The 13,027-nt window shown below is 41.3% G+C and overlaps 1 protein-coding gene across 3 annotated transcripts in view; it reads right to left on the bottom strand.

The window, feature by feature from the left end:
• The window catches only part of LOC100123057 (neurotrimin), a 135,602-nt gene extending 122,941 nt beyond the window's left edge, over positions 1–12,661 (bottom strand). Inside the window, exon 1 of one of the 3 annotated variants that reach the window (XM_001606613.5) lies at positions 12,459–12,661. In XM_001606613.5, coding sequence (XP_001606663.2) covers positions 12,459–12,594 — 136 coding nt within the window. In that variant the 5' untranslated portion in view covers positions 12,595–12,661. Of the gene's footprint in view, positions 1–11,411; positions 11,494–12,458 lie in introns of those variants that run through there. The other 2 variants (XM_008218450.4, XM_031927287.2) reach the window with 2 other exon arrangements.
• Between the last annotated feature and the right edge of the window lie 366 nt (positions 12,662–13,027).

Genomic DNA, 13,027 nt, shown 5'->3' with positions numbered 1-13,027 from the left:
GTATATCGCGTGTATATTCCCGCGTCTATGGAGATATGTTATCTGTCTGTTACCAGCTGTGCATGCATAACGAATTTACTCAGGGTCTGCTTGATTTTGTATTGGACGCGCGCCTAATAAATACATTTTTAATTTTGTTGCATTTTCATTCATTAAATTTCAATGCTGTGTATGGCATTTATTTTGAACTAAATATTCAAAATAACGATGTGCCTCGATTACCCAAAACTTTCCCAAGTACAAACTTTTGTAATCAACCTACAGCACGTTACACGTATTATATGCTACAAGCTAATAAACATGTGTCGAAGTATACGAATTAAAACTGCTTTAGCAAAAGGAGTAGAAGCCGCAAAACTGTATTACACCCGGTGAAGTTATGTTCGTGGCGTTAGAGCTGCTGAGATTGAAAGTAATGTTATCGGATCTATTCTACCATTGCGCTCGCGCGTAATTCTTGATTTATTCTCGATCTTTGTCGTCGCGTAAGATCGTTCCCATAACGTGGTAGCGATAGCAATTAAAACTGATACTGATTGATAGAGCAATTTTCCAAAACTGTACAACAATCAATCATCGGACGCGCATCGTGTATATTTACAAGAGTACAGTTATAGTTTGGCAAATTTAATGCGCCCTGTATGTATATCTAGTCTAGCACGATTGCATTTGTTACACGAGCAGTTTCAACAAATTGAGAAATTGACAGTTCGCCGCAGTATTGAACGCTAATACTGTATAATCCACTAGAATCAAACAAGGCGGTAAATAAATTGGTCGAATAATTCTGAAAATGCACGAATTTCCGAAAACACGGGCACACTGCGATACGAATCACTCGACCGAACGACCCGCTAACCGCTACAAAGACTCTATCACACCCCCTTTGACGCGCGAGTGTTATGTGCGCGCTCTTCCGCCAGCGTGAATTCGCTGGCTTACACCGCGTAACCTCGAGACTCGCTGCGGCCGAATCTGGCCCAGTAGTAGTCGATGTATACGAGAGAGCAGGGTGCGTCATATCACGGCGAAAATGTTTCGCTCGAATATGGTCGTCCGCGTCGAGCGAGTTTAAAATTCCCGCCAGACCACCGAGCGCTAACGAACCTACTGCCCCGACCGCAAAAACGCACACCTCGATTTGCACTTCAACGGCGCTTCGAATGCAGTCTATATAGCGTCGAGTCAAGGACATTGCAAGACATCCCTGGTACGCAAGACTTCGATTTGTTATCGGCTATGGAATTCAGGCTGTGATTTATTAGTAAAAGTATGCGCGAGTTAATTTAGACACCTCTTTGGGAGGAATTTGATGGGTATAATGGGAGTGCAATCTCATTTTTGGATGGTCAATTTAGAGGATGATTTAATCAGCGGCGTTTATCAGTATATAGGGAAACTGCAATCTGCATTCGAACATGGAGTTTAGCTGGCTTGTTGGAATTAAGTGTGTGTGTGTATATATATATATATATATATATATATATATATATATATATATATATATATAAAATTAAAAAAGGACAGTTCATCTGTAGATAGTCATTTTAGATAGTAGAGTTTTTTTGGAATTTAATCTTGAAATCATATTTTAACTCTCGTTTTTATTGTCTGATATATTCTGAAATTAATGTAAATAAATCAATTTGGTATTCAAATAGAAATTCATTTTTTTACTTAATAACCAAAATATTTTATAATAGATGATTTAAAAATGTTACCTTTATGATACAAATTTCAGAACCAATAATCAGATCTTCTAATTCCATTTTTTCACTCAATAATTTTATATGATCGAAAGATTTAACTTTTAGAAGATAACTATTATATATATATATATATATATATATATATATATATAATAGTTATCTTCTAAAAGTTAAGTATATATATATATGTATAGTTATCTTCTATAAGTTAAGTTAAATATATATAGTTAAAGAAGGAAAAAATGTTTGATCTTCGATTTGACAGAGAATTAATTATTAATTATATTATTAATTACTATGACGTGCAATCCTAAATGGGTAGAATTGAAAAGAGTTTTAAAAAATTTTCCAAAAGGAACTACTCCAAATGATATTCCAAATATTATTGTTAGATTATTTTATAAAAAATTTTAATCTTTTCTAGATGATATTGTAAAAAATGAAATTTTTGGGAAAGTATTAGCTTATGTCTTTACAATAGAATTTCAAAAGAGAGGATTACCACACGCTCATATTGTAGTTACGCTACATCCAAAAAACAAGTTCATGACACCTCAATCTATTGACAAATACATATATATGGAATTAAGTACATATATATATATATATATATATATATATATATATATATATGTATATATAGTGGTGGAGGTATGCAATTTGTAGCCCGTTGTAAACATGTAAACTGCTTCTCCGCGGTGCCCGTCGACGCGCTAACGAATCCCAGCTGTTGGAACTCGAACTGCACCAAGAGCGGAAAATAATCGCACGGATGAATTATATTTTGCCAACAATTTAAATTAGCCGTAAAAGCGTGCACGTTTAATCAACTCATCCTTTAATCTCCTTAATACAATTATACAGCGATGGAAAAAAAAGAACAAAAAGAAAAACTGCGTACTCTTACTCAGAAACATCGAGAGCAAAATATTCAGTATTTTCCTGCGCGCTCGTCATCAAACACACGTTTTCCCTTCGAAAAGCGTATAATTACATCTCGAATTCAGCGAATGAACGTATTTACCCTTCGCAGGACTGAAAAACAAAAAAAAAACGCGCGAGAGAGAGAGATAAAGAAAGAAAAAACGAATTTCACGTGCGAAGGCATACGCAGAACCGCGCGGTGGCAGCTCGCGCATGAGATAAAAATTGACGGAAAAAATATTTCCCAACTCGACTCGCATCAGGGCTCACCTGTAACGCGAAAATTCTCCGATATACGCTCGGCGCCACAACAGCCGGCGGCGCTATATACCAGCGCGCCTCGCTATACACATACACTTTCATTTGCTGGTCATCGCAGGCCTGTGCTTGCAGAGCAACAATGGGCTTTCGACTCTGATGGCGCTGCCGCCGCATATACATATATACCTATAAGCGCTGTATATACATACGCGGGAAACTTTGTTCTCGCGCCGACGAAGTTGCTCAGCTGCTATACGCGTGGAGTGTGTGTACGTGTACACAGTCGAGTGTGATAAAATACAAGGGCACAATGGGTGGGAAAGGACAGAGAGCAAAGTCTCTACACTCGCGCAAGCGTCGATGCGCATCCCCGAGCGAAATCCCTGCGAGTTTCGCGCCGTAAATCTCATCGCGAATATCAATGTGTCACGCGGCAGCAAAGCAAAGAGGCAGAGAAGAGGGGACGCCATTGGGAAATACATGCGAGTGAAATTTTCTCCTGTACCCGAGAACTTGCCTCGCCGTCGTCGCGCGATAGAAAGAGATACCTTCGCTAATGCGTGCGCGAGCGAAGCCGCAAGTCTATAGAGACTATAACACAGAGTCCGATCGGGACGCGCAAAGAGAAATATGCTCTGCTGGCACGCGCGTGGTAGAGAAAGAGAGGATTGAGCCGCGCGAACGTAAATTACTTACGCGAGCGAGTTCGGGTTAGATCGAGAGGAAAATAGCAGATGTATGCAAGCTCGCGCCGCGCCGCGCGTGCGTCGGGCTCGTTTGCGAGAAAGCGATAAGAGAAAGGATGGAAGAAAACTATATGCTGTGCCGCCTCTTTTCTTCTCTCTTTAATCACTCAAATATTGGATGAGAGTGTATAGTATATAGGTACATAAAGGGAAAGGGATTGATGAAGTTTGCCGAGCTGCGTATAATTTATTTGTTTACTTTTTCGCGCTTTATCGGTTTATTCGCGTAATTGCACAAAAGTGTTCATGTACGGGAAGCAGATATTTTTACTAATCTTCATTTCGCTATTCCCATGTACACCTCTACATACTTATATGAAATAAAAAGCTCGAGCCGACGTCTTCGTCTTGCGAGATTACGCTCGGCTGTGCAGCCGCAGGGTGTCGTCGCGGCGACGTTCGCTAAATGAAACGTCGTCCAGGTGGGCTACCCCCCACGTCGAGTAGGCAGCAGGTGCCGAGTCCGGAGGTTAAATGAAGGCTGCTTCGCGGTGGAATCCACAGCCGCAAGTATATAATACGCGAAGAGATAGTCTCGCGCAGCTGGCTGATGATGCCGCTGCTGGTTCGCCTTATACTACCTAGAGATGCAGACGTGAAGGTATGACACTGCTTGCTTTATGCGGGCTGCGTGCAGCGACGACGAATCAAGTTGAGAGGGTCGTTGGGGAATCTTACTTGGTTTTGTGTTCTTTTGGCTGCGATCCTTTATGCACGTTGGGTTCATTGATGAGGTATTCTTAAAACGTGTGATATAATATGCATTACGAAAATCTCACGGTTGGGTATGGCAAAAATGAAAGTAGCGAAATTTCTCCGCGCTAGGCGTACGGAGGTTGCAAAAAGTTTATGTAGCCAGCGTAATGAAAAAAAAGTTTTAAAAATGCGCTACACATGAACTCATGCAGCAGTTTGGAACACAAAAGGGAAAAACTTGACCTTCTTATTTCGCAGCACGAGTTTGAAAAAAAATGCTTTCAACGAGTTTTACAGAGAAAAATAATGCCTGCATAATTGTAGTGAAAATGAACGTTGTAAAAGAAAGAAAATAGAAAAGAAACTAGAACGTATGTGTGTCACACGGGTTCATTACTATGTTCGATGCATATGTTTCATGGTAATTCCACGCCGGGTGTCCTGAATTACTCAAACTGAAGCACGAAAAATTAAATTCAGCATCCAAACGGCGCGACATTTAATTAAGCTCATAGATAAAGGTTATAAAAGTCGCATTTAGGACTCGCCTCATGAAGGCATAAATGCGAGAAACGGAGAGGGCGAGAAAGAAACATCACGATATAAACGAGGTAAAAATCTCATTTCAATCCACGCCTTCCATGCAGTCTACACCCGTAATGCCGCGCACAATGAAGTCAATTTGCGAAAGCTCTTACTGAATTCGCGCATTTAAAGTAGGCGAGTTACGCGCCGCGCGCTCGCCCTAATAATTATTGCAACACTCCAACAGCTTCGACAAATTTTTAAGCAGCTATACACTGCGCGCGCGCACGAACAACCCACCCATTCCGAGCTTATCTCGCCTAATGTTTTATGTATTATGCGCTGCCGTTGGCGCAGCAAACAAAGAGCCCTTCTCCCTCCCTTGCAATTGTAAAAATGTTCCATCGAGCGACTAGGTGCGCAACGAGCGGCGACCCGCGCGACTCGAAGCTAAAAAGGTAGGAGCGGAGAACCAACAGAGAGATAGGTAGCTAACGTTCGCAAACCCAGACAAACACACACAAGCTCGTGCGAGAACACTGCGAAATTGGCTCAAAACACATGGATGCACGCGCGCGCGAGCTTGCGAGCGGTTTATATAGCTAGCTACACTGCGGCTCGCTGCAGAAAAATAAACAGGCCCCGGTGGAAAACAAGTAATATCGCCGGGCGAGAAAGATAGAACGCGATAGCGGATGAGGAAAAGCGGGGAGAAGAAGGAAAACGTGGGGCTGTAGGTATACCCGATGCCAAGCCATTCGGCCTTGTATACAGGTTGCTGCAACACAATGTGTATGTATACACGCGGTACTCTCTCGCACCGTGAATGGCCTAAAAAAGGTAAATTGCGACAGGAGGAGAGAGAGAGAGAGAGAGAAAGAGAGAGAGAGAGCGGAGGGGTTGACGAGGGAAATGCATTCGCGGCATCGCGTCGATTTATCTAGCGCGGCCCCCGAGATGGCTCGCACTCTTTCCGAGTAAATGCCGCCTGTAAATCAACTTGCATTTTCTTCGGCCGCCGGATACAGAAAGAGCGAAAGTACGAGAGGGAACAGAGAGAGATTGCTCGTCAATAATTTTTACGGCTTTATTCATGAAATATAAATTATGCGTCAATTTGTGTCCTGCTCGCGCACAAGAGCTCGTCTCGGAAGGGCCAGGTCTTTTGCTGCGCGAGAGGCAGCGCGGAGGCGCACTTTAAGCGAACGAGGCTATTTGTAATGGTTACGACGCGGATGTTTTGTTGTCGAGGCTGCGGGTTCTCGATAACTATTTGCTCAAAGAAGAGGACACAATTTTTGTCGGATATGGGCGCTTTTTTGCAAGATTTTTGGGTGAGAAGGGGTTGTATTCGAAAGTTAACGATGCATTAATTCATGAAAATTTTACATAAAATCCATAACCATCAATATTTTCATGCGTAACGAACATGTGCTTGCATACTTGCTCCGCATTCTCAATATCAACATCGAACCAGGCTGTAACTTGATCAAATTAATGTTGACTCGTGTAAACAACCATTAATAACGTTTGAATGCTTTGATTATCCATCATAGTGCATTTCATAACAGAATCTCTCTCTTTTTAACGAATGCACAAGTCATAAATATATAAACAATGTTACGTAAAGGATATAACTTCATGTAGATGTATGATTTATCCGCCTTGAATTTTCCTGTAGTTAAAATCATGAAAATTTTCATGTAATTAAATTCGTGAAATTACAGAAATTCGAGTATGCTTAAAGTATTGATCTCGATATTCAAAGTTGTTTCCATAATCAATTTTACTTTTTAATTATTTTAAGTTCACTTTTTGTGCGATTGTTTACGTCTGAGAAGTTCAAGTAACGTTTAAATGGGAAACTCACACTTGGATCAACCGAAAGCTTGGATTGGATTAAGTCGTTAGAACTAACGACAGCGAATTCACGAAATTAACTGTGAATACCCAGGGGAATACACGTCTAATCTATCCCAGATTGAGATTCTAAATGTTCGCCACCTGCATCTTTCCGCAGATAAGAGCTCACGCCTTTATCGCGTAGTTCACTCGTACGCCGCACATTTCTCACCAGGCCATGATTGATTGATCAAATCACGGACCTTCCCTATATGTATACGTGCACACTGCTCCACCATTAATTTTTATTTTCACCTTAACTGAAATATCCGTTTATATTATTAAATGTTGATCCTTAATACTGTTCGTGTATTTTCTGTCAATCATATTTTAATTAATTTACAAAGTGTAATTTTATCGTTAAATGAAAATATATCAATAATTTCAAATAAAGCCTTAATGAATTCGGTTTGTGTTATGCAAGAAATGAAGGAACATTAAAAAAAATTAGAATGAAACGATAATGAAATAAAATGGATAATCGTCGTATGCATCTATAGCAGAATTTTGTTGCTAAGTTGAACAAATTAGTTTCTATAAAGTGCGAACTTTTTAGAATCTAGTACAATTATGAGGTTTATAATTAAAAATAGACTTTTCACCGAAAAATATATTTTAATTATCAGAATAACAAAACGAAAATGGTTAGGAAATTGTAGTTTTATTTTGTTCTGATATACCAGTTACGATTTAGAGCTCTTTCTGACCTCAAGCACGTACACGAGTCACGGATCGGTCATTTGGATTTTTGTCATGTCGAATGAAGATATAGCACTTTTATATTATTTATTTCATAATAATCGTCTTGATACTGATACAGTACGAACGCATTAATTTAGTCCCATATGATCGATGGTCGGATTCTGATAATTAATATGTTTCGGCTTTATTATACGATACGATATATAATATAAAATGACCATTAAATATTCCGGATACAGCTATCAATTGACAACACTTCTATATTCATTCAAACTACATACTAATTGCTTACTTCAAAAGTTTCACTATGCAATCATCTGACAAGTTTATAAATAGCATGGCTCCGTTCACAGAAGTTACCATCGCAAAAAAAAATGACATCGGAAACAACACGAATCTTCATCATGGAAAAAATTAGCCCGAATCTCTTCAGCTGTCTTCTTCAAGAACTTGTCGACAAGAGTGGCTCGAGTCGAGTTTCTGAAAAGTTACAAGAAAAAAAGGGAACCAGGTAAATATGCACGTGGCAGCAGCAGCATCAGTAGGATGCGCAGAGCGCTTTGATATCGCAAAGAGAAACACAACTGTAAATGTCGCGTTCGAAAGTTTCCTTAATTAAGAAGCAATTTTGGTAATCTGTGAAACGTATACAGATACACACTGAACACAAGATGGTTTCGCACGTGCGTGTGTGGGTATACACGTTTAAGGCGACTGCGCTCACGGAAGCGTCTGCCTGAAACGATGAAGTACCGCTTCGCTCTGCCGGCTAAATTAAATTGAAGGAACTCCCTGCTACTTCCTTGCGTTCTCCACAAGCGAATAATGCGGTCATCCAACTCGTCGCGGTACCTGCCGTGCTGCACTTTTCGTTTATTCGCTGCTCAAAGAAATGGTATTTTTAGGATAATGAGATGGAAGGAAAGGAACATTTTTTTCCCTCCTGCTATGTGCTGGCAGTTTGTGGTTAGCTATGCTTGACTCTGCCGCGTGTATGGTTTTTATTCGAGGACGAATATATTGGTAGCTCGAAGCGATGTCAATGAAATAAGCAGGAAAAAAATTCATTTGAGAGGTGCTATACTTTATGGAATAAATGAGCTCTAATGAAAGAATCATTTATTTTTTCGACTGAACCGAGATCGTTTATTACGTACTCAAAGAATCTGCCTCGCGCAAACAATTAAATAAGGTTTTTACGCATTTGATTGTTCACAAGGCATGAATAATGTATTTTTGGTATAATGAAGCTGTTTTACGGATTATACTGATGTTGGTTTCGTAAATTATCTCCGGATACCGATTCTTTGTTTTGTATACAAAAAAACCGCTCGACGTACAAATATTTCAAAAGCTTACACGAGTAATACTGTTCTCGTTTAGTGAATTGCACAAAATATCATCCTCTTTTATCCCAACATATGCGGTGGATAAATGAAGCACAGAGAAATGAAGTATTACACATATTATCGTATGTTTATTGATAAAATTATCGTCAAAAGCAAATGTAATTTTATCGTTGGATAGAATGTTTAAATAAAAATGCATATCTCGCGTCGCACAAAATTTTCACAATAAAATTCTTTTTGTCATTTTGAACGAATGGTGGGAGAGAGAGAGAGAGAGAGAGAGAGAGAGAGAGAGAGAGAGAGAGAGAGACGGAAATTTGTAGTAACGCGCTGCATTTCTCATGAACTCGTTTCACTCCGCGCGTACGATTGTCGTATCCGTCCTCCAGTAAAACCTTAACGAGCACAAGACGATGCTTCATTCTCGTAAAGAATCATTTGCACGTTAATTCTTTTTATCAAAGCATCGTGTCTTGAAAGGAGAAAAAAACACGGTAAGTCGGAGTTACGGTGATGAAAAATGAAAACGTCCTCTCTCTCTCTCTCTCTCTCTCTCTCTCTCTCTCTCTCTCTCTCTCTCTCTCTCCCTCCCTCGACTGCGTGACGCATGAACTTTATGCCACGCTTGGAGAAGGCGCGGTTTTATGTCTGGCGACTGCAGGGACGTAAACCCTGTCGCAGTGCAGCTACCTTGGGCTCAGCGGTATAACTCGTCCTTTTATCTATTAAGTTTTACAATGCGATAATTATTTTACGACTGTCACACTCGGGACTGAAAAAAAGAATCTAGAGATCTAGAATCAGCGTGAATGCTGAAAATAAAAGACTCATACGATGTATGTTTTTCTCCCAAGTCCAGCAATACACTCTCAATCGAGCAAAATTTAAAAAAAATCATCAATAATCATCATTGTCAGTAGAAGCAGTCAATTATTGCTCAGACATAGAAACTGTTTAAGTAACGTAATCAATCTCAGGCTCTATGCGCACTACGTTCAATTGCTTTTTTCCCTGACACCATACAAGTGCAGCAGCCTAAACAATCGTGCAAGTGACGATTTTCGGATGTACCATATGACCGACAAAGAACAAATAATCAGAAGGGCGCGTAGTTCGAAACAGCTCGTAGTGCCGAACTGATTAAACTCCTCCGTGCGACGTACGCGTAACACGTGCGGGCCTATAGTTTACAACGAAGAGCCAACCGCGGACGAACCGAATTTATACTGCTGCGCGCGAGTTCAAAGCGGTCATCCCCGGATTTCTCGGAGGATGACGAGTATCGGCCGCAGCTGTGCTCGTATACTCCAATTCGCTGGTGTCTCTCTTCTATATGCAGCTGCAACTGAGAGCTTTTAGGTTTTCGTTTTTAGCGGGTGAATCGAGCAACTTTGGTGGGTCGAGAAACAAAAAGAGCAATAGCGCCGCCTGAGGGGTTGATGTGGAGAAGGTGAAGGAGGAGATATCTTGATGGGTAAGGGTAAAGAGGGCATTCACGCGCGCTCGAGGACTCCGGTAGTGTCCTCGTCAAGTTTCGAGTACCAGATTTTTGTGTTTGATGGCGGCGTGAATTTGTTGACGCTGGGATGTAAAGAGCTTTCGAGCTGTTTACCCTCGTTTTCTCCAAGCAAGTAAGTAAGACCAGCAGTTAAGCGCTAATTGATTGGTCGGCTTATATGATTGTATTTGAAAAGAACATTCGAAAAATGTACGAGAATTTCTGCAACCTGACATCTCATTATTGAAGTGGGTTATCTATCGAATTTTAGTGGAAAATGAATTTAAATTTTATCACAACTATGAGCCCTTTAAGTACTGCTAAAAGCCCATTACTCACATTGTGTCTACTTCCCTTGGACACAGATTTACTCTGCTCTATTAAGAATGTAGGTGACCTTAATAGCTTGAGCCAAGTTTTTTATCATAGGAAAAAGTGTCGAAATTATCTGAAGCTTAGTTTTTTTTTCGTGCCCTAATGTCTCGACTTGCATAAAGTTAACTCTTGAACAGTTACGAAAGGCCCTTGTTACGTATCGTATTACAGCATAGCGTTGGACTCCAAACATTTGTCAAACGTAACGGGTTAATCTTTAGCGGGCTGTAAGTTTGACGTGATAAAGTGTATGTACGTTTTCAGTAAAAACTTTCCTGTGCTCGATGTTCGACCGAATATAGGCAGAGTTATAAACGTTATCCTCGCCGCCGTTTTATTTCCTGTATACAATTCATACGGTTATGGGTGAAAAAGATAAGCTATTTCGTACTTTCGAAGAAAGTCCACAGATATCCACAACATTTATATCGAAGAGCCTTCATACTTCTCTATTCCAAACGTACACAGTAAAAAATTTTCGAATACTTCTGCAATAAAATGAAGTTCATAATACGACATTCAAGCTCTATACTGTGGCTCACGCGTAAAAAATACGTCCACTTAATATCCGTCGACAAAAACACGCATAACTTAAAAACGACGAAAGGCTGTCGAGTGTAAAGACCGAAAATAATGGTATAGCCAAGGCGATAACCAGGCGCGAACACCCAGAGCGCGGCGTGAAGCTCCCTCGACAGAGCTTTTTGAACTTTCATAAACGTACCTCCTCTACGGCCCTCCAATAGAAATTGATTTGTTTCAAGTAATCCAACGAGCAAGAAAAAGCTCATTTCCAACTCGAGTGCAATTCAAATGCTCCGTCAACAATCACTTCTCGCGCCCGCGCGCGAACACAATCACAAACTCGATATTTTCGCGCTCGCCTCTTCCGCGCGCTCTTTCTCAGTCTTGCTCGTCTACTTGTCACGTCTCTGAAAAGAAATCTCATCTCCTGAAACTTGTATGCGCTCTCTTTGCAGCAACTCCGTGCCAACATACACACGGAATACGCAAACTTGCTGATATTCTCCCACGAGCGAGCGCACCTCGAGGTAAATTGACGAACAACGCGCCGCGCGCTGTACGTATATTATGTGTGCAGAGAGGAGAGAGTAAAAATGCATGGAGCATAAGGAAATTAGAGCCAAGCTGTCGATTTCCCGCTTTAGTATTCGAAAAGTATTGGGAAGCTCCGGAGAGAGAAAGCGACTTTGCAGCAAATGTCAGTCACTTTTCCGTCGATATTTAAAGTCAGAATAGCGTATACTGTACGGGCTATTACTTTTGAATGAACGTCGATGCACAGTCGAGCTGATATGATGAAAAGCATTTTAAATTCTTAGTTATTCTTGAAAATCGTTCGAGCCATAAATGGCTCCAGCATTTTTAGGTAAATTTATATTGCCAACCCCTGAGTTTCGCGCAACGAGTGCAGCGCGCTGAATAAAAAAAAACTCCAATCAATCGATTGCAATCCGGCTAAAATCGTCAAAGCACATTTATCAACCACGCACTTTCCGTGAAAGAAAAAAAATATCGGATCATCCGATAACCTAACGAACGCAAAAAATACAGCTGAAAAAACACTGAATGCACATCGCTGCCCCAGGGGTACTATCGCAACACACCAAAGGTCTATAACGATCGACGCCGATCACAACAATAACAGCGTCAGCAGCAGCACAGAACAACATAAACATAAACATGAAACGGTACAGCCTTTCATAGTGATGGTCTGAAAAGTTCGAAATACGATGTGTCTGACACTCACCGGCACTCGGAGGCAGATTGTCAGGCGCAGCACGGGTTATCTCGATAGAAGCCAGCACTAGCACTACGATAATGAGCATCAGCAGCGAGTTGAAAAGCGCGCCGGCGCGCGAGACGATCACGGGCTCGGCGATCATCGCGGAGCTGCTGCAGGACGTGAGAGCGCGGCGAGACCCGGCATCCCGACTGACGAGCGGCCGCGCGATATTTGGCCAGTAGCCCCGTCGCTGCGCTACTCCCGCTGCGCGCGCAAATTTGCCGGCACGCGCAGACGCGATGGGCTGCACTCTCATACGTGTGCGAGCGTGTATTGTGTGCTGCACCTGTGTGTATGCGCTTCTTCGAAGGGAGAGAATTCTTCTTGAAGATCGCTTGTTTGTTTACTCGCGATGCTCCGTATGCGCGCGCGTTGTTGAGTGTGTGCCGCATGTGCGTTTATCTTGGAGAGGCTTTCTCGTAGACTGCAGTTTCGGCAAACGTAATTTGGAGCCGAGTAGGCTCTGTCGCGATTTAGGCGAGATTTTGATGGTGATTAACAAATAGTAAATTGTTATCTAAAATTCTGAAGTC

This window comes from Nasonia vitripennis, chromosome 3, assembly GCF_009193385.2.
Source record: "Nasonia vitripennis strain AsymCx chromosome 3, Nvit_psr_1.1, whole genome shotgun sequence".
Taxonomy (NCBI): domain Eukaryota; kingdom Metazoa; phylum Arthropoda; class Insecta; order Hymenoptera; family Pteromalidae; genus Nasonia; species Nasonia vitripennis.
The sequence above is the reverse complement of the archived record's forward strand: the minus strand, read 5'-3'. Positions and strand labels throughout refer to the sequence as shown.